At 35.4% G+C, this 26525-nt stretch overlaps 1 protein-coding gene across 4 annotated transcripts in view; it reads right to left on the reverse strand.

The window, feature by feature from the left end:
• The window catches only part of LOC5572617 (MAGUK p55 subfamily member 6), a 185607-nt gene that overhangs the window by 100565 nt on the left and 58517 nt on the right, over positions 1 to 26525 (reverse strand). Inside the window, exon 1 of one of the 4 annotated variants that reach the window (XM_021845987.1) lies at positions 14012 to 14615. The exons of the other annotated variants lie outside the window; for them this stretch is intronic. Within the exon in view, the coding sequence (XP_021701679.1) occupies positions 14012 to 14189 (178 nt within the window). The 5' untranslated portion in view covers positions 14190 to 14615. Of the gene's footprint in view, positions 1 to 14011; positions 14616 to 26525 lie in introns of those variants that run through there. 4 annotated transcript variants of the gene reach the window in all.

Here is a 26525-nt window from a genome sequence, read left to right on the forward strand (position 1 = left end):
AATAGAAGCTTTTATCAACAGCAACCCAAGCCTGAACCAATGGACGTTGATAGATCGATCCATTCTCGTATGTTAAATTACGGAAATAGACCAAATTTCAAAATGTCTAGACCAATAACCGAATCAATGCAAGCTCATAACCCCCCGACAAAACGAGTTGCTCATCAACTGGAAGATTGTTCAAGAGAGGAATATGACGAAATAAGAGAATACAATTTCAACCCTCCCGCAGAATTATCAGATACTTTAGAACCACAAGAACCAGTTGAGCCTCAAGAAGGTGAATCTGAAAACGAGCCAAATGTGAATTTTTTAGAGAACGATCTGGAATGGGTGAGCAAATGGTTCGATTAAAACCTACAATCTCTCCCCTTCCATACATTAAAATCCCTACTACTAGAGGTGAAATGAAGTTTCTGATTGACTGTGGAGCCAACGTAAATTTAATTTCAAAAAAATGGGCATACCACTCCGGTAAACCCGTATTCAAAATTCCAGATGCACCCGTAAAAGGAGTAACCGGTAAAGGTTTTATTTCCGAAATGATGCATCTTTCATTATTTGAGCCAGTAAGAAAAGAACCTTCAGAATTTTTGGTTCTGACTTCCATACCTTCTTTGACGGTTTAATAGGAACCGAATTTATATTTGGGGAAAACTACAATCTCATATCTAGTTTATCGACTTTCCAAGTGTTCGGTAACGACACAACCCTTAACATTCCTTTGCATTTTTACTTCCCTTCACCGAGCCCACGCAAAATTAACCACGTTAATCAAACTTCCGATATTAGAACTTCACATCTCACCGAAGAAGAAAAAAATGCTTTACTACCAATTTTGAATTCTATCAAACAAGTTTTTCACAATCCGGACAACAAATTATCGTGTACAACTAATGTTGAATGCGATATACGCACGGAAGATGATATCCCCATCTACCAAAAATCTTATCCTTACCCCGTCGCTTATAAAGAAGAAGTTAATGCACAAATTAAAAAACTATTACAGGATGGAGTCATTCGACCATCCAGATCTCCATGGAACTCACCAGTTTGGATTGTTCCAAAGAAGATGGATGCGTCTGGCAAAAACAAATTCAGACTCGTAATAGACTATAGAAAACTAAATCAGAAGACAATATCTGACAAATACCCGATGCCGGAAATTTCTAATATACTAGATCAGCTTGGAGGTAACCAATACTTTACTACTTTAGATTTAGCCTCTGGGTTTCATCAAATAAAGATGAATCCTAGAGATGTTGAAAACACAGCATTTTCCGTTAACCAAGGCAAATACGAATTTGTTTGTATGCCATTTGGTTTAAAAAATGCTCCAGCGATTTTCCAAAGGGCAATGGATGACGTTTTACGTGAACACATTGGCAAAATTTGTTATGTGTACATGAACGATGTCGTTGTATTTGGAAAAACATTGGAAGAAGCTACAAAGAATTTGAAAATAATTTTAAAAACATTACAGGATGCAAATTTGAAAGTGCAACCTGATAAATCTGAATTTTTGAAAAAATCTGTTGAATTTCTCGGATACGTAATTACAAAAGACGGAATAAAACCGAACCCAAAGAAAATAGAATCAATAGAAAAATGGCCTGAACCTAAAACAGTTAAAGAATTAAGAAGGTTTTTGGGATTAATCGGATACTACCGAAGATTTGTAAAAGATTTCGCTAAAATAGCAAAACCTCTTACAAATCTCTTCAGAGGGGAGAGAGACCCTTCATCTAACAAAAAAATTACCTTTGGAGATACAGAGAAGGAAGCTTTTGAACAACTCAAAACCATACTTACTTCCAGCGATATATTAACGTACCCAAGCTTTGATAAAAAATTTCTTATTACGACAGATGCTTCTAATTACGCTATAGGAGCAGTTCTTAGCCAAGGTGAAATAGGGAAAGACAAACCAATTCACTTCGCTTCTCGGACGCTGAACAGAACCGAGGAAAACTTCTCAACTACAGAAAAAGAAATGCTTGCCATCTACTGGGCTTTGAAAGTTTTCAGGAACTACATTTACGGTCAAAAATTTGTAGTAATAACAGATCACCAACCCCTAACTTTCTCTTTATCTTCAAAGAACACTAACGCTAAATTAAAACGTTGGAAATCGTATTTGGAGGAACACGATTACCAAATCATATATAAACCTGGACGGACAAATGTTGTAGCGGATGCATTGAGTCGAATTCAAATTAATTCTCTCACTCCAACACAACATTCGGCCGAAGACGATGACAGTAACTATATTATATCGACTGAAGCCCCACTTAACGCATTTAGACTTCAAATTATAATTGAGCATACCAAAATTAATCCCGAAACGATAGTTACGACTCCCTTCCCAGGTTATAAAAGAATTTTGATAAAACGGACTCAATTTACGGAACAAGTACTTACTACCATTTTAAAAAACTTTTTTGTACCTAGTAAACTCATTGGCCTACATACATCTGAAACCATCCTCGGACAACTTCAAGAAGTATACAGAAAATATTTTAGCAGAGCAAATTTATTAAAAATCCGATTCACACAAAATCTCCTTATTGATGTAACCGACCCCAATGAACAAGATAAATTAATTGAAAATACTCACGAAAGAGCACATCGAGGCATCAACGAGAACAAGCAACAAATTTTACGCACACATTACTTTCCAAAACTCTCTGCAAAAGTGAAAGATTTCATACGAACCTGTGACACTTGCAATACAACGAAATACGACAGACACCCTTTAAAAATCCATATCCAAGAAACTCCTATCCCTAACCATCCTTACGATATCATTCATATAGATATTTACCAGATTGACAACAATTACTTTTTGTCCAGCCTAGACAAGTTTTCAAAATTTGGAAGAATGATACCTATTAAATCACGCCATGTTGTTCATATTCGTCGAGCATTTGAAGAAACCATAACGTCTAATATCATTCCTTCAGCCGTGACAACGGATAACGAGAAAGCATTTCTGTCGCCGGAAATAAAAGGCATTATGTTAGATCTGAATATTCAAGCATACGTTACCCCCAGCAATAAATCTGAAGTTAATGGACAGGTTGAACGATTTCATTCAACCATCACTGAGTTATACAGAATTCAAAAATCCCTAAACCCATCTTATCCTTGTCGAAGATTGATGGCAATATCCGTGAACAAATATAACGACACAATTCATTCAACCACCGGGAAAACTCCAAAAGAAATTCTTTTCGGTAAATCCAGTAATCCTGTCCCTATTGAAGAAATTGACCATGTAAGAAATAGACGCTACGACGAAGTTATTGTACAATTAAAAGCGAAACAAGAAAAACTTTTGGAAACACATAACAGGAAAAGACAAGAGCCCCCAGATTTAGAAACAGGGCAAGATATTCTTGTAAAAGACAAAATTTTCAAAAGCAAACATAAACCTCTCTTCAAAAAACATTTTGTCCAAACCAATCAAAGAGTAACGGTAAGAAACGAGAAAAATCAAAATTTACATAAGTCAAACATAAAGAATATCAACATACGAAATCAAAACTTGTAAGATTCCAGCGAACCAATAATCCTTCCTCTAACACCGCACCATTCTTTTCATTCCAGCATACCCCCTATCCTTGCATCCCTGCAAATCCACAACCTGGATAAAAATCCCATTGCTATAGTAAAATTAAGAAACGGAAGAATATTAGAAGGCTACACAAAATTCATACACACTGTCAATGTGACGTCTATTCAAACTACTGTAACCTACCTTGAAGATATTGTAAATGAAAAAAATTGTTCTAATCCAATACTTACTCATAGAATCGAAACATTAAAAAATAACCTAGCACAAGTAAAACCCTTAAATAGCAAAAGAGTCAGAAGATGGGACGCTTTAGGTAAAGCATGGAAATGGATGGCTGGATCTCCTGATTCAGACGACCTCAAAAATATAAATAGTTCGATAAATCACCTTGTTGACAATAATAACGATCAAGTAGAAATCAACGAAAAATTAGAGAAAACACTTACAAATTTGACTATCTATTTGAATGACATAAGCCTCTTAGATTCTCAAAATTTTAACGAAATATCAAAGGAGTTAGATTCACTGAAAATTATGTTTCATCTAGATCTAATAAATGACGAAATCGAAGCTATTAGAAATGCAATAATATTTTCAAAATTGAATATTTTAAATAACAAATTGTTAAGTCCAACAGAAACCGAAGAGATAACATCCAGATTAGAGACACAAGGAATTCACCAGAACCTGATAGATGAAGCCTTGCAGTTCGCTACCACATCAGTCGTCACCAACGGAGAAGTCATCTTGTACATTGTAGGCATCCCCAACTTCAGCAACACTACATTTCAACAACTTCGAGTCGAAGCTGTGATCAATCAAGCAGAGCGTATTATGATACCCGGCAAAATCTTCTTTAAAAGCGTGTCAAACCTTTATCTGTTGATAACACCATGTACGGAATTGGCAAATTGGACCATTTGCAAAACATCTGAACTTAAAGACGTGTCCACCGATGGTTGCATTAGCAACGTCATAACAGGTTCTCCAAGCAACTGTTCATACGAAGTCATCTACAATCATATTCCAGTCATCGAAATGGGAACCACAACAGTACTTCTAAATGATGTACACGACACTCTACAAAATACCTGTGGAGCGACGAACAGACAGTTACGAGGCTCATATCTCATCGTATACGAAAACTGTTCTATCACCTTTCAGAACTTTACATTTACAAACGCTGTAACCAGAATCGTAGAACAACCGTTCTTTGCACCATCAACCGACCTAAACATATCCAGGACCCAAACTTATCAAACTGTTGGAATTAACAGAATACACCAACTTCATCTGAAAAACATCAAAAAATTAGAATATCTGCACACAAAGACAGATGTAACATCGTGGTCATTGTGGGGAGGATTTTCATTCACCACAACATTCTACTAGGATTCTACATCTTCGTTAAGGCACGTCAACAAACAGCTTCAGTTAACATCATCACACCTCAAGAAAAACCACAAGCCACTCCGCTACATTACATTTATCAACCACCGACACTTGCTGACACATACAGTTCTACCAGTCGTTGATCCAGGAGGCTCAACACTTCAAAGGGGGAGTAGTTAACACCCATTCATTCGAGTCATCAAAATAACACACCGGATACCGATCGCCTGCGATGCGCTGACGCTGCACCACGCGCTGCAATCAACCCGTGTGGAATCTAGGCCGTTGTCAACGCCGACTTGCTGCTTAGGTTGCATTTTATGTTCTCATTATAATTGAAATAAAATTATTCCTCACTTTTGTTTCGACCGTCAACGAGTCCGCGTTCTTTTTTAAAAACCCGAACAGGCCCCTCAGGTCTTAACTTGGAGTAATGCGACAATAAGGATACAATAGATCAAAATATTGGTCGCAATAGCTCATCCAAACAGAAAACAGAAGAATTGAAATTCGATGAGAACTTCAATTGTCAAATGCACGTGATATTCATGACATTTATCATCACTGGTGCAGAATTGCGGGAATATTTCGGACGAACACCCCAGATCATTCACTTCCCATCTGAGACTTCGACCAGGGGAATGGACTTTCCTGTCTGCTATTCAACATCGCGCCGGAAGGTGTCATGCGGAGCCGCCTGAAGCGACAAAAGTCAGATTGGTGGTGAATGTGTCAAATACAGAGTAATGCTGGTAGGCGCCTAAGGACTGTTCATTTAATAAAGTGGACACTTTGGACATGCAATATCTTTTTAATTTATCAATGAAATCGAAATCGGTTTTCTGCACATCGTTCGACTAATATTGTACAATGCTGTGGTAATAAAAAAGTTACCAAAATAACATGATTTCACACTAATAAGGCACAACGTTTAGAACGGTCGATTTTTGGAGGTTATCAAAATCAAGGATTATTAAAAATCGGCAGGAAAATTCGATAATTTATATTTTTTATTTTCAAAAAATTGTTGTACTTAGAAAGCATCATCAATTAGAAGCTTGCTAAAAAATATCAAGTTATTTTTGGAGAAGCAATTTTGCAGATATCATAAAATCATTTTTTATCAATTTTTTTAAAGAAAAATATCTTAAATTTAAATGGAACTGATATGAGTAGAATTTTAAGGTTTAAAGTACGTCCAGACGGAAGTAATAATATAGTATTTATAATAAAAATAACTTCCGCCTTCATAGAGTTGCTGATTTTGTCCCCACGTCATATTGTAAGCACAATAGAAAAACAAATAATTTATTTTCAGAAGACCACTCAAAGCACAATGACAATCATCAAGATTGGGAACACTGCTTGAATTAAATCAAATTTATTTTGCATGTATTATTTTCAGAATGTGTTATTCTGAGACTACCTATCAAAATATTTTGAGAAAAACGCTTACAGTTTGCTCTAGATCGATAAACATGCGTATATAATTTTAAAAGTATGGGATTTTTCAATAAAACGACCATAAAGAGTAAATTTGGTACCCAAGAATGCGGTTAAAACTCAAGATTTTGCTTTTTTTTATACATATATGGTTTCTTTAGTAATCTAAACCAGTTTTGAACACGCTTATTACTTTACTTTTTTGCTGGTAGTAAAAAGATGGTGTATCAGCAAATTTGACCAAAAGGAATAGATCACTAAAGTGACTCAGCGTCAGGAACTGATGGAATATTATTGATGTTTTTAAAAGCTCTACCTCAAGTTGAATAGTAAAGGATACCAACCAATAGGCCACGTTCGAAACCATGGGTAGGACAAAGTTTGGCAAATATTTTGTGCACGGTGAAGCAAAAAACAATTTTAACCCTGGACTTGAAATTAAAAGTTACTATATTTAGGGGCTCTCTAGGAATTTCATCAGAAATTTATTCAAGTATTTGCCCAAATGCTCAGATATTACTTCGGGAATTTCTAAAGGAGTTCATATAGTGATTATTTCCAGAGGAACCTCATCAAAATTTATTATTTCAACCTGAATTTTTCCAAGCAAAACTACAAAAATGATTTTTTTTTTCAAAGATTGTTTCAGAAAACATCTGAATTCATTAAAAAAATCTTTAAGAAATTTTTTCCACAGACATCCTTTAAAGCTCCCAGCCAAAACGTCCTCTAAAATTTAATCAAAAAATTTTAAGCATTTTCTTTAAAATTGTCTATCAGGATTTATATTAGATTTCAACTAGGCATTTCTCTACACGATACCTTCAGCAGTTGATCCAGAGATTCCTTTTATGATTTCTATAAAGATTTCTCCAGTATTTCTTTGAGATTTTCTCAAATAAGTAGTAAGTAAAAAGAAAATCCGAAATTCTTCCAGGAATGTCTCTAGGGAAAAGCCAAGATTTTTTTCTTAAAAATAAATTCGTGAGGTATTTTTAATGAAAACCCTAGAATACCCCTTGATAAAACTAGGGTAAGTTTAGAAAAACCATAGCTAATTTGCTAAGATAACCAAAAAAAAATCAATCGAATCTTGGGATTGTATTCAGCAGAATTCCTGAAGAAATTTCTCGAAAAACATTAGAAAAAATCTCTTTAGAAATGTGTGTAGGAATGATCGGAGTCATACTTCCTTGAAAAAAATGATTTGTCCAAAGAACCTTTTAAGGAATTTTGGATTTTTGGGAGGAAACGTGGATGGATTCTTGATTGAATCCACATGAACATTTGAAGATATTCTTGCAGGGTTTTTGTTTGTAAAAAAAAACTCTTAAGCTATGTTTTCTTAACACACTGGAATAAACCTTTGTGAATTTCCTTGGAATAAATTTCGTAGAAGTATTTTGAAGTTCTCCTTGAGTAACAACTGGAGAATTTGGTTTAAGGATTAGTGAAAAATATCTGGAGGAAATTCTAGGATATTTTGGAAAACAAATTTTAAATAAGGAAATTACTGAGAGTAGTAGCTTTTGAGTTTCCGAAGATTTTAGGAGCGAATTTTGGAGAAATTCTTTCAATTATCCTTTGAAAATCGCTGGAAGAGTTAATGGCAGAATTGATAGAGAAATCTTTGCAAGAATTTATGAAGAGAGGAAGTAGGAGAAATTATTTCAAATAAAATCACTACGATAATTCCTGAAGCTTTTCTCCGGAGAATCTGAGACAAATTTCTTGAAGAGGCTCTTAAACCCATTTTATTCTCTGAAGGTTTAATTGGAGCCTGTATAATTTTGCATCAGGATCCAATGCAAGCAGAATAAGGAAAAAAAGATTGTTTAGGCCATTTTGGCTAAAATTGAAAATATAAACTTTTTAGAAACTGGCATTAAAATAGAGACCAAGTCTACCAATCCTGTCGTTTGCATCATTCATTGAATCAAGTTTTATTATCATTCATATTGAAAAATATGCATAAATTTTATATATCTATCCTTTTTATTCCAATGTTATTGAACAAAGTTGAAAAAAATAGGTCAGAAAGTTTGCCTTTGCAACCAGTGAGGTTGTTCTAATTTCCTCATATATTTTTAGGTAACAAATAGATAAACAGCAAACATTCTGTGAATTTTGTTTTTTTTTCCTTGCACTGATTTTTTTTTTCGTTGAATCGTGGGTAGGTCAATCCTTTGATTGTCCTACCCAGGTGTTTTTGTGCGTAGTACATGTCCTACCTGTCCTACCCACTTCCCGCGCCACTGATACCAACATACAATTTGTTCATTAAATTTAGGATTTTTTTCATGCGAAAAATAATGCTTAAACTTGACGAACAATTTTTCTTAGAAGTTTTTGCAAAAACTATTTAGTTCTTCAACCGAAAGCATTTTGAAAGTTTCTGTATTTTCATAACATTGTAGAATAATAGTTGAACGATACACAGAAAACCGTTTACGATTTCATCAATAAATAAAAAATATATAGCATAAACAAGGTGTCCACTTTATAAAATGAACAGTCCTTAGGAAGAAACTGCGAACGAAAAAGATACACCCAAACGTTCCATGTACAAAACGTTTATAATACCGGTGATTAGGTGCTGGAAGGGGCGTAAGACTATCTTTGACGTTGTGTAAGAGAACGGTATGTCACGGTGGAGAATGAGCCAAGAACTCGCCAGCTCTACGGCTTACCCAGTAGGTAACGATAGCCGGAAGGTTGCGTTGGACAGGACAGGTTCCAAATCTACCAGTAAATAACAAAAAGGATGTATGGAGCACAGCGAATAAGGTGGCTTGATCAGGTACAACAGGATCTGGAGAACGTGGGCCAAAATCGAGTTGAGCCACTGCCAAATTTTTAAATTCAGTATTATATTAATATCTTACCGTTTCCAGATGAAACAGATTTTGTGTTAAATCCTGTTTTGGATGAATGTATCAAAGAATATCTGATACAAAAACTAATCCTTGAACCATTCACCATCAAATACTTGGCAAGTACACTCAACGTAAAATCCCGACTCACCTTGTGTCATCGATGTACCCACAAATTTCGCAAAACAGCCCGGAAGCACGCACCACTCACATGAAATCGAGACGGCGACATAGAGCACCTTTCCTCTTTAAATAAACCAAACGAGTCAACGTATTTTGTTTCACTCATCATCATCATCATGAACGTCGTCCACTGTAGGTACCCCTTTTTCCGCCATTTAACCCAGATACTAAATGGAGCGCTTGCAAAGCAAGGATTAGTTTCAAACCAACATTGATGAGCAACGGCTTAAAAATAAACCACTTCGACAGAGCGAGTCCGCTCATGTAACTTCCTTTCCCCGTTTACTAATTGATGTTCTAGCAAAGAAAGTGCTAACGCATCTTTTGGGTTTAACCTGTTTTAAGAACATCTGAGATTGACTTTTTTAGTTAGTTTATTGGTATCCTTGAAACATTGGCAAAATTGAATTTTCATTGATGGAGGTAGACCATCATTCTGTTCAAAATGACCAAATGGAGGAAAGCAAACTGATAGCTAGAAGCTTCTGCAGGATTTTTGTCTGGTTTTAAAATGGGTACAACTTTATTTTTCCACTTGTTATGAAAATATGCCAACCAAAAACATTTGTTGAATATATCAACTAAGAATGATAAGCTACTTTCTGGACGTTTCTTGTTGAGGATGTAGAAAATTCCATCATCGCCAGGGGTTTTTAAATTTTTGAATTTTTTAATAATAGTTCTCACTTCTTCCAAATCAGTCTCCCAGGACTTTTCGAAAACGTTCTCTTGATTGATATTGCTTTCGAAGTCCTGAGTAACTTGATTTTCTATTAGACTAGTAAGTCCTAAATGAAAATTGTGCACGTTTTCAAACTGCATACCAAGTTTTTTTTTAACTTTTTCGCAATTAGTTAGTTATAACTTGTTTTCCTCTTTAAATGCCGGTATTGGCTCTTGAGGTTTTTCAAAATTTTAGATAATTTCCAAAAAGGCTTAGAGTCCAAATGAAAAATTTTATTTTCAAAATTTTTGCGTCCTAATTGTGAAAATCGTTTTTTAAATTCTTTCTGCAAATCCTGCCATACAATTTTCACAGCAGGATCGCGAGTGCGTTGAAATTGCCTTCTCCTTACGGTTTAAAGACGGATCAAGAGTTTAAGATCATCGTCTATAATCACGGATTCAAATTTTACTTCACATTTTGGAATTGCAATGTTCCTGGCTTCAACAATGGAATTTGTTAAAGTTTCAAGAGCATTGTCAATATCAATTTTAGTTTCTAAAGAAATGTTAACATCAAGATTAGAGTCAACATACGTTTCATATATATTCCAGTCGGCTCGTAAATAATTGAACGTGGAGCTGATAGGATTGAGAATCGCTTCATGGGATATTTAAAACGTAACAGGGAAATGGTCAGAATCAAAATCAAGCTGAGTAATCAGTTGGCTACAAAGATGACTAGAATCGGTTAAGACCAAATCAATCGTAGATGGGTTTCTAGACGAGGAAAAACAAGTAGGGCTGTCAGTATATTTAATTAAGCAATATCCTGAAGAGCACTCATCAAATTAAATTCTGCCGTTGGAATTATTTTGTGAATTATTCCATGACCGATGTTTGGCATTAATGTCACCAATGACACAAAAATGACTTATTGCGAGTCAATTTTCGCAAGTCAGTTTGGAGCAAATTAACTTGCTGTCCAGAGCATTGAAAAGGCAAATAGGCAGCTATGAAAGTATATTTACCAAACTGTGTTTCAACAGAAACACCTAAAGTTTCAAAAACTTTAGTTTCAAATGATGAAAACAGTTGATGTTTTATACGCCTATGAATGATGATCGCAACTCCCCCACATGCCCCATCAAGTCGATCATTACGATAAACAAAAAAGTTAGGATCTTTTTTTAGTTTGGATCCAGGTTTCAAATAAGTTTCGGTAATAACTGCTATATGCACGTTATTAGCTGTATGAAAATTAAACAGCTCGTCCTCTTTACCATTCAGAGAACGAGCATTCCAATTTAAAATATTTAATTTATTATTTGGATCCATTAGAAAAACGTAATCCAAAAACAATTTGATTGCTAAATTTTACACCAACTTGGACTGCTTCAGTCATAGTGGTGGCATTGAACATTGCATAAATCATTTGATTCACTTGTTTAGTTAGAAAAATAAAATCAGAGGCAGACATATCACTTGAAGTGGGTACATTATCTGATGATTTTCCGTTAGAATTTTCGGTAGACGAAGAGGTGGATTAGAGGTTACCTGTGGCGGCAGGGTTTTTTTTTTCATTTGATTTGAGACAATTATAATGGTTACTCGTTGTATGAAAAGGGGAGGAGTTCAAATTACCTGCTACGATATCGGCAAAGGATTTTCCATGGGTAGATACATTCGAAATTGGAAGATTTGAACGGCTACCCAATGAAATAAAATTAGTTTGTGAATGAGCATGATTATAATCTTCATGATGGGTATGATCCATAATCAAGCGATTTTTAACTAAAAAATGAGCATTGTTCGATACTCTATGTACCAAGGGAATTCTGGAAACGACCGTTATTGTAACGGACATTACCGTTCATCAGCCTGGTATGAGTCTCGATGACTCGCCTACGCGAAGGGCAGTCCCAAAAGTTAGACTTATGGTTGCCCCCGCAATTTGCGAATACGATCTTTTTGGTATCTTCCTTCACATGGCAGACTTCTTCGAAACACTTCGTAAACATCTAATATGTTTCAGAAATACATTTGGAAAATATAAATCTATGAAAAGTTTTTCAAATATAAGCATTTTTTTAACATATTTTCATCAAAGTTTCAAACCATCATAACAAAAAAGCCCCACGTAACCCTACTTTTCTTTCTTCGCGACAATGAAACTTATGTTCTTGACTAGTCGGTACAAAAAATTAGCTGCCGTCATCTGCCGCTTCATGAGTTATCCTGGATTTTGTGAAACACTACTTGTAGACTGTTTTTACTAAAAATATAATTGAATCTGAAAATTTTGCTAGTGAATGATGTAAATTTACTTTGTTATACTTAAGCTTCTAATACTTGATGACAAAATATTTTTAACATTTTTTTTTGTATCAAAATCGATTTTTTTACTGTTTTTACTTAATTGTCATATATTGTAATCCTTGTCAGTGATCGAGTGTAAGTGTCTTCCGAAGAAATGCCAAAAATTCTTCAATGAACAACTTTTCAGATGAAAGTATTTTGCTAGGACGCTCCTATCAAAAGATAAAACTGATCTAGATCAGTTTTAACTTATCTAGATCAAATCTGAATGTGTCAAAATGTAGTACAAGTTATTTCAAAATACTTTGTCGAAGACACCAAAGCTTTTAGGGTGCATATCCATAGCGACTCACTCACGAATCATTCAAAAGAGTCGACTTTCGAAAATGAGTGAATGAATCACGGTTCTTTTCAAAAGAGTCATGATTCATTTGCACCGAATATTTTGAAAGAGGGCTTAAAAATTTACTAGGAATCATATTTTTGAGTTGAAATTGAAATAATCAAACTATATCGATAATAGTTAAAGTTGTTGTACGAAAATGATTCTCATTCAAAAATTGTCATACTTGTTTTTTTTTTTTTGTGTAAAATACATGATTTTTTTTTTTTGGTTTGATAAAGGTTTCATAAAATGATTTACCGAATCGATCAAAAGAGTCGATTCACTTTTGTGAGTAAGTCACCTACGATTCACTCTCAAAATTTGATCATTTTGCCCATCTCTAGCGTCCTTAGCGTGTGAAGAACCTGCGCAAATCATGCATTCAACATCCAAGCGGCAATGTTTAGTACCATGACCCCACTTTTGGCACCGACGGCACTGAGTGGGGTTCTAGAAATTGCCTGCATGTTTCTGGAAATGTTCCCATGTCAAACGGACATCGAACATAAGCCTTGCTTTTTCTAAGGCTTTAATATTATTTTGATCACTCTTGTTGAAATGAATTTAATAATATTCTTGAGTAAGCCCTTTCCGACGAATGCCAGATTGAATTCTCTTTTTCATTTGATGTTCGAAAAATGTGTCTAAAGCATCGAACTTATAACTCAATTCGATGCAATCATCAACATTAACATTAACTTGGCAGATAGCGCGCATTCCTTTCTTCCATTTTTTCCACCTTAAGTGACAGTTTTATAACCCAAATTTTTTGAAAGGAAGTTGTGAATTTAGAGATTCACATTTCCTTTTGTTTGTGGTTGCAACTATGTTTGATGAATAAACGAAAGAAGAAGAAATCTCCTAAAAGGTTTTTTTTCCTAGACGATGTCCAAGAAGGATTACCACCGCTAGCTTTTGCTAACAGGTCCAACAAGAAATCGAAGGCACGGAACCAAACAAGGATCGGAAAGGGATCAATAGGCAGAAATAGGTATCACTGATAAGTACTGTTTTTTAGCACTAAGAAGTACTGTTATATTGCTTTTGATAGTTTTGAAAATTTCAGTAGAAGGAGGAATATGTGTACGCCAGCACAAGGATACGATGCGCACTGCTCTAGATTCAACCTGTTTTCTAGATCATTTTAAAATCGAGATAGAAACGTTTTAAACTCACCATTATCGATCTGCTTGGCACTGTTGTAATGCATCGAGTTCATACTGGCTAACAGCTGGCGCCGCTCGGCGCTTTCTTTCTTCCCAAATCGAACCATGTTTTCGACGGAAACGGAAGTCGCGATGTCGTTGATGTAATTGTTGTTCGGTCGATTCGTTAGATTCAGATCATTTTCCATTCACGCGTCCACACAGAGGAAAAATCAACAGGGCAAACAATCGGGCAACACGTGAGCATTATATACACCAAAAGAAAACAATTCACTAAATCAGCTTCACACTTCATTGGCCTTGGCGGCGGGTGGCAGCAATTTTCACTCTCATCTTCTCGGCAGATAAACAGAACAACATCAACAGCGCAAACTAAACCAACAAATCAAAATTTTCTCATACTACTCTGGGTACAACTTCTCAAATCTAAAAGAAGAAATATGAATTCAACTGAAAATGCACTCGACTGACTGAAATAAATCATAATCTGTTTAACATCTTCTTCAAAAACACCAAGCCGTAAAACGCTTGAACATAGTTTTCACTCATCCCTCCAATAAAGCAAAACACACACCCGTCAATCGCACATCAAACGAAATAAAAAAATCGAATATATTTGCGTGAACCGGAGTGAAAATAGCTGAAGTTGAGGAAATTTTCCTCTATAAATATAACCAAACCTTCGCGGAAGGAAACGCACAAGACACTTCAAATGCTGCTCTTGATCTCAATTAAGCGCCACTTGTCTTGCGGCTGTTTAGCCTCCACTCGTTCCACTCTCGAAAATCCGTCTGCTTAAAAACTATCGGTCAGATTAAACGTTTCCGCCGGGAGATGAAAAACCATCCACTCACTCACTCGCGTGTTCCTTGTCCGAGGGAAAATGCGACCCGCACGCCCGAACTGGTCGAGAAAAGTTTGGATACTGACTAGCTGAGATTGACTGCTGCGGGACCAAGACTGGCAAACCGTTTGCCGCTGCTGTCGGCGCTGCTGATGGTGCGTCAAATTTTTCGTTACACATGGTGGAAAATCACGCTTTTCCGACACCACACACCAGTGAAAGTCGTTCTTCCGATCGACCATCCGAGCAAAGCCACTCGGTTTGTTTGCCGGCGGTGGCGACTTTTCGTACAGTGGCGGTTCGGGAAGTGCGAAGGTTTTAGTGTAATATGCCAGAAGAAATTATGAACAGACTCCTTGTAGCCATTCGTTTGAAAGTGCTGAGATATAAGAAAATGTACTACCTTCAGAGTAATGAAAATCGGGATCATAATAGGGTCCTAAAGCCAAGTCCCAATTTTAACACCAAACGCTTGAGCTTAGGCTAAAAACGCTTATTTACTCAATTTTTGAATGTTTTTCGTTGGTTTAAGTCTAGTGTTAAAAGGATAAACCCCTCTGGCGATTTTAAACGTCAACCATGATCAAAAGTGAAGCTTCAAATATTAAACAATTTAAAAAAATAAAGTTTAAATATGAATAAACAGTCATTTCAGCAGTAAAATTTGCCAAAGTAGCAAGAACACGCTCTATCGTGTTATTTAATAAAAACAAGATTCATCAGAAATTTTGGGACTGTAAAATCAGCTGCTAAGTTCGGCTCAGTTATGCCTGATGGCGTTTGATCCTACCAAATTAGCGAATAAAAAATAAATTTCTGTACCTACTGTAGCAATTGGAGAAAACCAGGTCTCGGGGTTTATTTCCAAAACCCCGAACCAAACCCAAACCCAACGGGCCTGGCTCGCGTATGAATGCGATTTTTTTTTCGTGTTTTGGTCGGGTACGGGGTTGGTATTGAATTGTACACTCGGATTCGGGTCAGGAAAGGGTTAAAAAAAACAAAATAAGTCGAGTACGGTTCGGGTTTGTAAAATGTGAACATCGAATGATGTACTGTGGGATGCTCAAAATCCTTTTTTTCTGTAACATGCTAAAACGTGCATTCATAGGTAGGGGAACAGCACCTGTTTTCGATCTAGCACCCATTCGTACGATTTTGGCCTACTTTGGGTGAAAATCCGAAAATTGGCACAGAGTTCTAGTGGGTCGAAAATTAGTGCTTTTCCCCTATGGTGTCTTCGGATAAAAAAATAAAATCCCGCCACAGCACAGTGATTTTTTTAATGATTTCGTGATCGAAATAGAATACCTACCGTCTAAACCATTGATTTTAGTAAAAAAGTTTGTTCAGAGAAGTTTCTTAATTTTTAAAAGCGCTTCTTTTGGCACTAGCGGCCGGCCAGGTGATCAAGTCACCTACAACAAAGATAAAAAAATATATTTTTTACCGATTTAAGATAGACGGTCGATACTATCAGCAAAACTGTAGCACATGTCGAAGACGCCAAATTTCTATCTCTTATATATTACGAGTTGTGTAATTTTATCTCTAAATGATTCCTTAAAAATCAATATTTTAATAAAATTTATTTCTTACATTTGTAACATTTTTTGTATCTTCTACAAAGTTGTTTATCTACCAAAACTACATGTTTTTGCTGAATATTGCAACTTTCTATCTCTTATAGTGAAATATTTATTTTCAAATAATTTACTTTTATAGTGTTTATCTTTTGACTTTCAAATTACACTATACTCTTTTGGCCGAAAGCGGTCTATTGAGTGCATTTTGTATGGCAATGTTTTTTTGTCTGAGTTATAACGATTCACCCAACTTTTGAATCTCAATTGAGCGTCACGTAATTTGTGAAAGGTGCCATTTGTTTGTCACGCAACTATTATTTGTGACTTTATCACGCAGCATCCTTGATCTTTTTAAAATCCTGCGATACGCGACATTAATAATCAAAATCCTCATTGCATACATTGCTCAACAAATCAAACGTAGTAATAATAAAAATAAATCATATGGTAATAAGGAATAGTATTACTAACTTTTAATGGAATTTGTACCTATATTTGATGAATTCGCCATTTTTCATCAGTTCTCATTGAATTCACAAAGTTTGTAACAGTTATAACAAGATAAATTAATATGGACTGAAGTTAACCTTCCAGTCGTCGCACGGTTTACCACTGTCAGAACCACCTCGCTGCTCTTGTGAACGAAGTGCGAGCTTTTTTCAGCTGTGTTGTACAAAATACAATAGCGCGACGACTGAAGTGTTAAAGCTCTGATTCAAGTCCAATCAGCGCTCACTGTCACAGTTTTATGTCAAATCAGCAAATACTTTGTCTAAATTAGTATTAGTGAAATGTGAATTCACTATACTGCCCATAACTGCATATTTGTAACATTCGACAAAAGAAGGCATTGAGCAAATGGAATACCAAGTGTGCATTTTATTGCAGTATGGGAGGAAACTACAATTTCTAAAAATTACCAGAAACTCAAAAGTACTTATTTGAAGCTGATATTTTGTACAACTCACCTCGCATACTAGGTAAATAGTCAGAAAATAATTTTGATAGAAATTTTATTGCTTTAACTTTATGAGACTCATGTATAATCTCAATGTGACTGTTATGCGGTTATAATTACCAATGTGATAAAACAACTTGTTTTTTTTTTTCGAATTTTCTAGAACAATCTCACAGATTTCAGTAAGTTGATAGAAAGTATTAATCATTTGATGACTCTCCATGGTATTAACTCCAATTTGTCAAAAATGTCGAATGTGAAAAAATAAAGAAAATTGGCAAATTTCAGTAAAAAAAATTGCTGTTTTTCATAGTTTTGTTGTTATCAGGCAAATATATGCAGATAGAACGTCCTGGATTCGAACTACATTATAATCAGTTGCATATTTTGACGGTTTCACATGTATCAATAAATATCCAAACAAACAAATAACACCATAAGCTTAAAAATGACGTTATCTGTCTTTCTATGTAATTTAGAACCCTATGTTTTTCAATTATTCACATAATTTTATGCAATGTTATGAAATTGAAAATAAAATAAAATATATAATTAATGTTTTTAAAAGTCTGGAGAATTATTTCTGTACTTCACTATTCTTACACACTTTGTAACTTTGTTTGAAACATCAAAAGAACCACAATCATATCTTAATTATATAAAGAGATGGCTGAAAAACGATCACTCAATTGAAAAACATCGAACAGTGTATTCTGAATTTTTTGAATAAGTTTTAAACCACATGGAGTAGTTCATCATATATTAGTACCTATATCCAAAAATCAATGTGCGCTATTATTCACTTGTATCTCAACCAAATTCAACTATTTGGCAAAGTTGACCTGTGAATAATTCGAACAAAACTGTATGTACGCATTGTTGTTTGATATTTTGAGGGATGAGATTAATTAATTAAATATGAACAAGTTTTCTTCCCCTGAAAAAGAAATATATTTTTCCAAAGTTGAAAATTTTAGATTTATGACTGGTACAGTTTCTCTTCATACCATGTTTATAGTTAGAATGCATTGCTTTTTGATAAACAATGGGGTTCTAAATGGTATAAAAAATCAGGTACGAGATCATTAAAAAAGCCGTTTTTACCAAAAATTTACCATCACTTTTCTAATTTGCGTTTTAGAACTCTATTCACTTCCACAAAGTTGTGTTTTTTACTATTTGTATGATTCTGTAGAACATTTATGGCATCAAAAAATTCAAATTTTGAAAATATTTGACTAAAACGATATTTACTAATGTTCATTAAACTTCGGTAGTTCAAGATTTTGAGCATTCGTCCCACTGTGCGACGTACAGTGATCGACATTAGTCAATCATTTGCGGTTATACAATAACTAGTACTCTTGCATGTGCAGGTGGTCCATCACACTTACGCATACACTGAAAAAAATAGTTTTAAAACGCAAAATATATCATTTTTGACCGAGACATTTGTTTAGCCGAATTGCATTTAGATAATACTACACTTTAAATGTATATAAGTGTTTCTTGAGAATACAGTCAAACCTCCATGAGTCGATATCTGAAGGGGCCATGAACTCATGGACATATCGAGTCATGGAACAGAAAAGCTATGGAAAGCTGTTTGAGGGGACCATCATAGTAATTATGAGATTTTGTCTTTAGTATGGTCATCGACTCATGAAGGTTTAACTGTAGTTATATCATGAAGTATCTAAAGTTGGGTTTCCAAGATTTCAATACAATTTTGCATGAAAATTTTACAAATATTGTATAGTTTCGTGTCATATACTTAAAATGTAAGGCTTCAATACAGTATATGTTTTGGAATCTAACATTTTCTGTATGAAAACCTAACATTAGGTCTTGTTTAGTTTTCAAGGTGTCTGGATGATTTTAAATTTGAATTGTAAATTTTTTTTGCTATTTTTGAGATTTTTAGAGCAATCAGTAAAATACTTGAGTAACAGGAGTAACATGCCAAATAAATATTTGTCTATTCTTAATCATGTTTGTTAAAAAAATATGCCATAATATTTCATGAAAATAGATTAAACGTATTTTTATTCATTGAAAGATCAAAAACTGTAATTATACATACTTCTCTACATCTCGATATCGAAGAAAGCATCGAGACATGGAGAGATCGAGACAAAGAACCATTTTTTTAGTAAATACTAGATTGAAAACTGCTCCGTTACCAAAAAAAATAAACAATCAGACGTCGTTTTGCGTTCCTAATTTATTTTAATCGCAACCAATTGGTCTTGTAACTTTTAATAATGGCCATATCGACATAGGAAAGAAAATTGGAAACGAAAAATTACCAGGAACGCATCGAAATGTGAAGCTATCGAAACAAGGAAAATATCGAGATATGAAGAAAGAAATTGTACGTAGAATGAAGCTACCTAAGAAATCATTGACATGGGGAGATATATCGAGAAATAGTCGACTGTATTGAAATGTATTTTATTGGTCAACAAGGATGAACTATAATAATCCTTATTACACGTTATTTTTGTTGTATAACTAAACGTGAAGTTCGATATGAATTTTCCGTTAATTTTTCGATAATGATGAAAGAATGGAAGTGTAGGGAAACGGTTTATTTCTGTCCGTCTCGGGTTCTAGAAAATGCTATGAACTGTGATATATTAAGAGTGGTAGATAGAAGGCCCAGATAGCCGTAGCGGTAAACGCGCAGCTATTCAGCAAGACCAAGCTGAGGGTCGTGGGTTCGAATCCCACCGGTCGAGGATCTTTTCGGGTTGGAAATTTTCTCGACTTCCCAAGGCATAGAGTATCTTCGTACCTGCCACATGATATTCGCATGCAAAAATGGTCATTGGCAGAGTAAGCTCTCAGTTAATAACTGTGGAAGTGCTCATAAGAACACTAAGCTGATGAGCAGGCTCTGTCCCAGTGGGGACGTAATGCCAGAAAGAAGAAGAAGAAGATAGAAGCAAGTGAGAGTACAATTTATAAAGTACGAGGAAAAGGACGGGCCAGGGATTGAACCTATGACCTTCTGCTTATAAAGCAGAAGCGGTAGCCATCAGACCACCAACCCCGTCTTTCAATATGAATTTTCAGTTTATTATTTTTTTTTTCATTTTAAAAAGAAAGTTTGATCAAAATCAAATTTTACTGTAAAGTTTGTCACAATTACAGTACGATTACATTTTTGGCACCCCTTCCCCATTTTGGCCACAAAATGGATCCGCTTTTGATAACATTTCTATCATTAAAGTTTGCGATGAATACGATAGGTACTTTGTATGACATTCGACTTAAAAACAAAACGATCCAACATTATATGCCAATATTGCTCAGGCTAGAGTGGATTGTACCCCGCTTGTCATAAAGTCGTTTGGCATAATGGTCATTTGGAGAGCATCCCAGAACATAGAGAATCATTTAGCTTGTTGTAAACTGACAAATAAATATAGCAGATAATAATAAAGGGAACGATCTAAGAACATTTCGTTGTGGATCGAGCTCTGTCTCAGTTGGGACGTAATACTTGATGAAAATTAGGGTAGGTGTACCAATTATGGATGCAATATGTCAACAGTAGTGATACAATTTTAAGTTTTAACCACGTTTCAAAAACGTAAGGATTAATTTATTGCAATGGATTCATGGAAGAAAATTAATATTCAAAAGAAAGTCGAAATGTAGTGTAAACTATGATACAAAACAGCATTAATGATCTCACATTACCTTTCAAGTGCCTAATTTTAACGAAAAAAGAGGGAAAATTCAAAAATCGAGTGTCGCTGAAAACCCCTCTCTACCATGAAATTAGCATCTTCCGCTTGCGAACGTTTTCGAACGTGTGATTGAAAAATCTTAGTAATTGTGTACAAAGCATGAATGCCTTACCGAACCGTCCCGTCGTGGAAGTCACCCGTAAAATAGCGTTACTTTTTTATTTCACTAATCAAAAAATGTAAAGAAACCGCCTCCAGAGTATTGCCATAATTGGGCTCTCATACACTCTTTGTACCAGTTATCAACATAGTAGAAATAGCATGATTTCCAAATTAAAACAGTAGATTTGATTGCACACTAGCAAAATTTATTCATTTGTTCTCACTAGACAGCATACATTTATCGGTTGAAATAGTTTTACTAGGTGAAAACATACATTTCGTAACGGGTGTCCCTTAGCAAACTGCTAAGAAGGTGCCATATATGTGAGGCAAAATTTTCAAATGTTCATTTTTCGAAGCTTATTGCACGAATGTTCTTTTCAAGGTTTAGTTACCATCAAAAACAAATAGTTTTATCATTCCTGTGAATATAAGCCGTAATAGTCTAGTCAAACAATAATAAAAATCTCTTTTTGTTCCCACTATTGCCATAATTGGTGCTATAGCCATAATTGGTACTTCTACCCTACTAGGTAAAAGAAGGGAAAAATTATTTGCAAAATATTGAAAGCTTCAATCCGAAGATCTAATATTAGCTATATACAAAATACATAAATAGCCTATATACGAGATCAGATTATTTTTCTTTTAACATGTTTAAGGCTTTAATGCAAAACAAAATCTTCTCACAGCACAACTCGAATAAGGCGGCATCCACAAATTACGTAACGCTCTAGGGGGAGGGGGGAGTAGGCTCAAGCGTTACGGCCCATACAAAAAATTGAAATTTTTCATACAAAAAGCGTTACGGAGGGAGGGGAGGGGGTCAAAAATTTCCAATTTTAGCGTTACGTAATAAATAGACGCCGCCTAAACAACACATTTTTGAAAGAAAATATTTGTTGAAAATTTTTTGAACGATTCATAATTAATTTTAATTTTGGAAGTGTGAATCAAAAACACCGTCTATTATCGAAAGAAGGGAAAATCTATGATAACTGTATTTAAAGTTGACTCTCCCTTACTCGATATTGAAGGGACCATCGAGTTACAGAACACAAAACCAGTGCAACTGCGATCCAAGGGACCATCGAATTAGCCTGATTGAAGTCTAGGTATTCCGTCCGATTGAGGGTTCCTTACGGGATCCGAAGAATGTTTAATCCTCCTGTGGAAAATCTTTCGATTCCTTGTATGCTCCTCAGGTTTCCAAGACGGTTGAAAATTAGTAGTATTTTTCTGACAAGATCTTGAGGGTTCTGAATAGATTTCAAGCGGAATATGGAGATTGCTGGTGGCAATCAGTAAAGTTTTAATAAATTTTTGAGGATTTCGATCGGAGCTACATTTTTAGCTACATCACCACATAATCTTAAAATTCTATACGATATCCTAAAAATTTCCATCAAGCTCTGGGTAGATGTTAATTCATATCTGACTCTCAAACAAGATCCTGAGAATTCTAAGCAAGATTCTGTGGATTACCAACGAGCTACTTCAGAGTTACAGTGGATTTCTGTAGATTATCAATGGACACCTATTGATTTTTATCGGGCTCTTGTGGTTTCATAGCGGGATCCTGCGAATTTGTGTTGAATTCATATCCAAGCTCAATTTCTAGACCAGAATTAAAACTAATTTGAAATTGAAGTGATGAGAAGCTTATTTGTGTTTTCTACAAAATTATGAGCCAAATTTATGGCTTGTGGATGTTGCACATCACTGTTGTAATAATGTAATTATGTAATAATTTCTAGAGGAATTTTTCACCCATATTTATATCGAAAATCCAATTGAAGGCTTAGTAAATATTCTGATCCGAAAGATATCATAGTTTTTGTGTACAGCAATTGGTTTCAGCTGTTTCTGTGTGCCCTTTGACTGAAGTCAATCATTTGCTATGAGATACCTTACAATGCAAGAAAAATATAAATTTAAAGAGATATTTTCAAATTGCCGAATATTGTCAAATTTGAAGAATGGGCTCAACAGAAAAACAGTTTTTTTTAAGTTCATTGAACTAGAAGCATTCAGTAACACCTAGAACTATTTTTGTAACACCTAGAACTATTTTTGTAAATACGTTTCAAATGAAATATATTCCCTTTCTGTATTCTTACACTATTTTGAGAAATTTGTCAAGAACTGGTTCTTGAATAATGGTCACTAATGTGATTATTATTTTTACACGGCCTATGAATACAAATAGTATACATAAAGCTTTCAAAACATCATTAAAGCATCATTATTTCAGCAATAAAAAGTGTGTGGAACGCGTACCATAAGTAATATGACGGGTCAATAGATTTACTACATAGTCATATCCTACTTCGAAGTGGACCGTTCAGGAGTCTGGCCATCATTTGGTTCCATAATCGTGATGAAATTTCATGTCCAACAGATATTCATGAAATTAACAAATGGGTTCCGATTTTGACACGGTTGCGTTCCGAAATCCTACTGTATATCGTTTCTGGTCGAAAACATCAAAATATTGATGTTAAGATGATTGAAAGACAGTAAATGTTAAATCCTGTTCTTTACGGCAGGAATTGTGGTAAGCCCATGTATATTGTAAAATTAAATTGAGTTTAAGCCATTTGTGAAAAACTCAACTAAAATGCTGCTTGGCTAAACAAATGTCTCGGTTAAAGATGACATTATCTGAATTTGGTTCCTTGTTTTATTCAGTGAAAATGTGTGAATTAATACCCACTCAAAAATTCCGGTGGAATGATTCTCTAGGAATTTCTAATCCATTTTAGATACTCGGCTAAACGAATGTCTACTACTGTAAAAAGTAGAATGTGCTGATGGAAACGACACGGTCTATGGCCGAATGTAATCAACACAGACAGTTTGGTGCGGCAGCATCACACAAAAATATTCTTAAAAGATAGAGCGAACACCGATGCACATACTTCATAAATTTAAGATTCACTTTCGGACTGATTTATTTTACTGTCCGAAAATAAAATTCGGTATGAAGTTACTTTAGCCAGCCGAATTCTTCACCTTCTTTGGCTGGGGCGTGATTTGAGCACATAAATGACACCCACAAGATGCATTTATCATTCATTTATCCAGAGTAGACAATCTCTCGATCATTGACAGTCCAAGGGTATGTGATAATGCGATATTTCTAATAATTGCGATAAAAACAAAAAGCCGCAACTAATTCAAAGTATGTTCGAATATTTACAATTAATAATTTACATTCATTTACTGTAAATCAAAAATAAATCACATGTCTCATATTTGACACTGCCGTAAACGCACTACAAAATGAAATGGTTTCAAATTCTGCATGACCCATTAATGGCAAGTAACTAGCACGTAGTAATGCATGTTGGCTTGAAATATTCAATGATTTCAATAAGACTTAGATGAGTATTCAGGATTTTTGGTGAGCGCGTTTCATTTTCTCTATTTTCTTATGAGAGACAATGGCATGCCTTTCATACTAACTTCTTTCACTTTGAAGGGAAATTCTACCAACTAAACAGTGTTACTACTCCATTAAGCTACTAATCTATATGAAGCATCCCAAAACTCAAGCGCTGTATGTCATAATAGCTTTCTTATATTACCCTCGAAGCCGGATTTCCTTCATCGAAAAGCATAGTATCAAATGTCTTCGCCCAGAATCACTTGCCACACGCTTCATACATCAGCACCAGACTGACCTACTATCAAGGCCATGGGACAAAAGACGTCCAACGGTGTAGGTCATATTTCACTCACGCTTCGTTAGTATCTTTCAAATATTTTTCCGGCTGTGATCCTTGTCTGAACCGGGGTGACGAGATTAGGCGGCATCCACAAATTACGTAACGCTCCAGGGTGAGGGGGGAGTAGACTCAAGCGTTACGGTTCATACAAAAATTTGAAATTTTTCATACAAAAAGCGTTACCAAGGGGGGAGGGGTCAAAAAATTACAATTTTAGCGTTACGTAATAAATGGATGCTGCCTTATATCCACATGAAACTGCACAACACAAATTTCGACTAGGATTTACTAGTCACTGCCATTGAAATCATTTATTGTGAATAGGAAAAGATGAGCACACAGTACAAATCTTCTCTCCGTCTGAATCATCAGAACCAAGACATTATTTGGCTGCCGGCGACGAGGCAATAGATGGCGCTTGCATGGTGCGAGACCTTTGCCGCCCCGTGAGAGACCAAGAAAACGTCGAAAAAATGACGAAAATACTTTGCATAGGAAACGACGCTAAGCGTGTTTATCGACGTCATTGTATAGTTTTTCCGAGCAAACACATTTTCCCACCGCCTTCGGCAGAGACCATCCACCATCATCGACGGAACGGAACGTGCATTTCGAGCCGAAGTGAAGGTAAACATCATGAACCGTGGAGCAGTAGCTGAATTCTGACGTAACGACTTTTCATTCATAATCACGGTGCTAATATAAGCTGTTCAATACGCACTGCAGTATGATTGAACGACGCCCTTGAGACATCCCATTAGGCCGAAGACAATACACGAAGCTGGTCTATTTCTGAACCGAACCAGCTGTGCATCAATAAAATGTAACAGATTTGAAAACAATAAAATCTAATAGTTGCCGGGGTGGCCAACAGCCCTTCAAGATCCACCCACAACAGCTCCATCCGAAATGTGCGGTCGCCGTCTCTCGAAGAAATGAACTATAAATCTCTCTTCGCATTCCGCCATAAATTATAAACCAAACTCGGTTATAGAAGCATGGGTGTAGCCAGTGGAAAAAATGTCAATACGAGAACTAATCTTATGTAGGGGGCCGGTACCAATGGTTGTAATGTACCAGTAGATTGGACTATGGTATTAAACGTACATTTTTCGATAAAACCAACATGTGCTATTTTTGGTGGACAGATCGCCTCTAGTTTAGACGATTTGCCAAATTTCAGCTTTATATTTTATCAAAAAGTCAAATAAACAATTAAGTTTACGCAATAAAATTGCTCCCTTGCTCCAATAGTTGCCGTCGTGTTCCAGTAGTGGATTAACGGTTGGAAGCAGATTTGAAATGGGTGTATAAAAATGAAGAAAAGTCCGAGAGATGATCTTTATGCTTCATTTGAAAGATACGAGTTGCTGTTCCGAGGGAAAAATGTTAAACCTATGTAAAAATTTACCATTTTGTTTAAAATTCCTTGTATCATTCCCAAACGTCTACTACTAGAGCACTAGCGCAACTGAAACACGTGTACCAATAGTGGCTCAAGCGATTTTATGTTAAAACATAGTTTTAACACTGTTTTTTTATATT

Source organism: Aedes aegypti, chromosome 2, assembly GCF_002204515.2.
Source record: "Aedes aegypti strain LVP_AGWG chromosome 2, AaegL5.0 Primary Assembly, whole genome shotgun sequence".
In the NCBI taxonomy this organism is placed as follows: domain Eukaryota; kingdom Metazoa; phylum Arthropoda; class Insecta; order Diptera; family Culicidae; genus Aedes; species Aedes aegypti.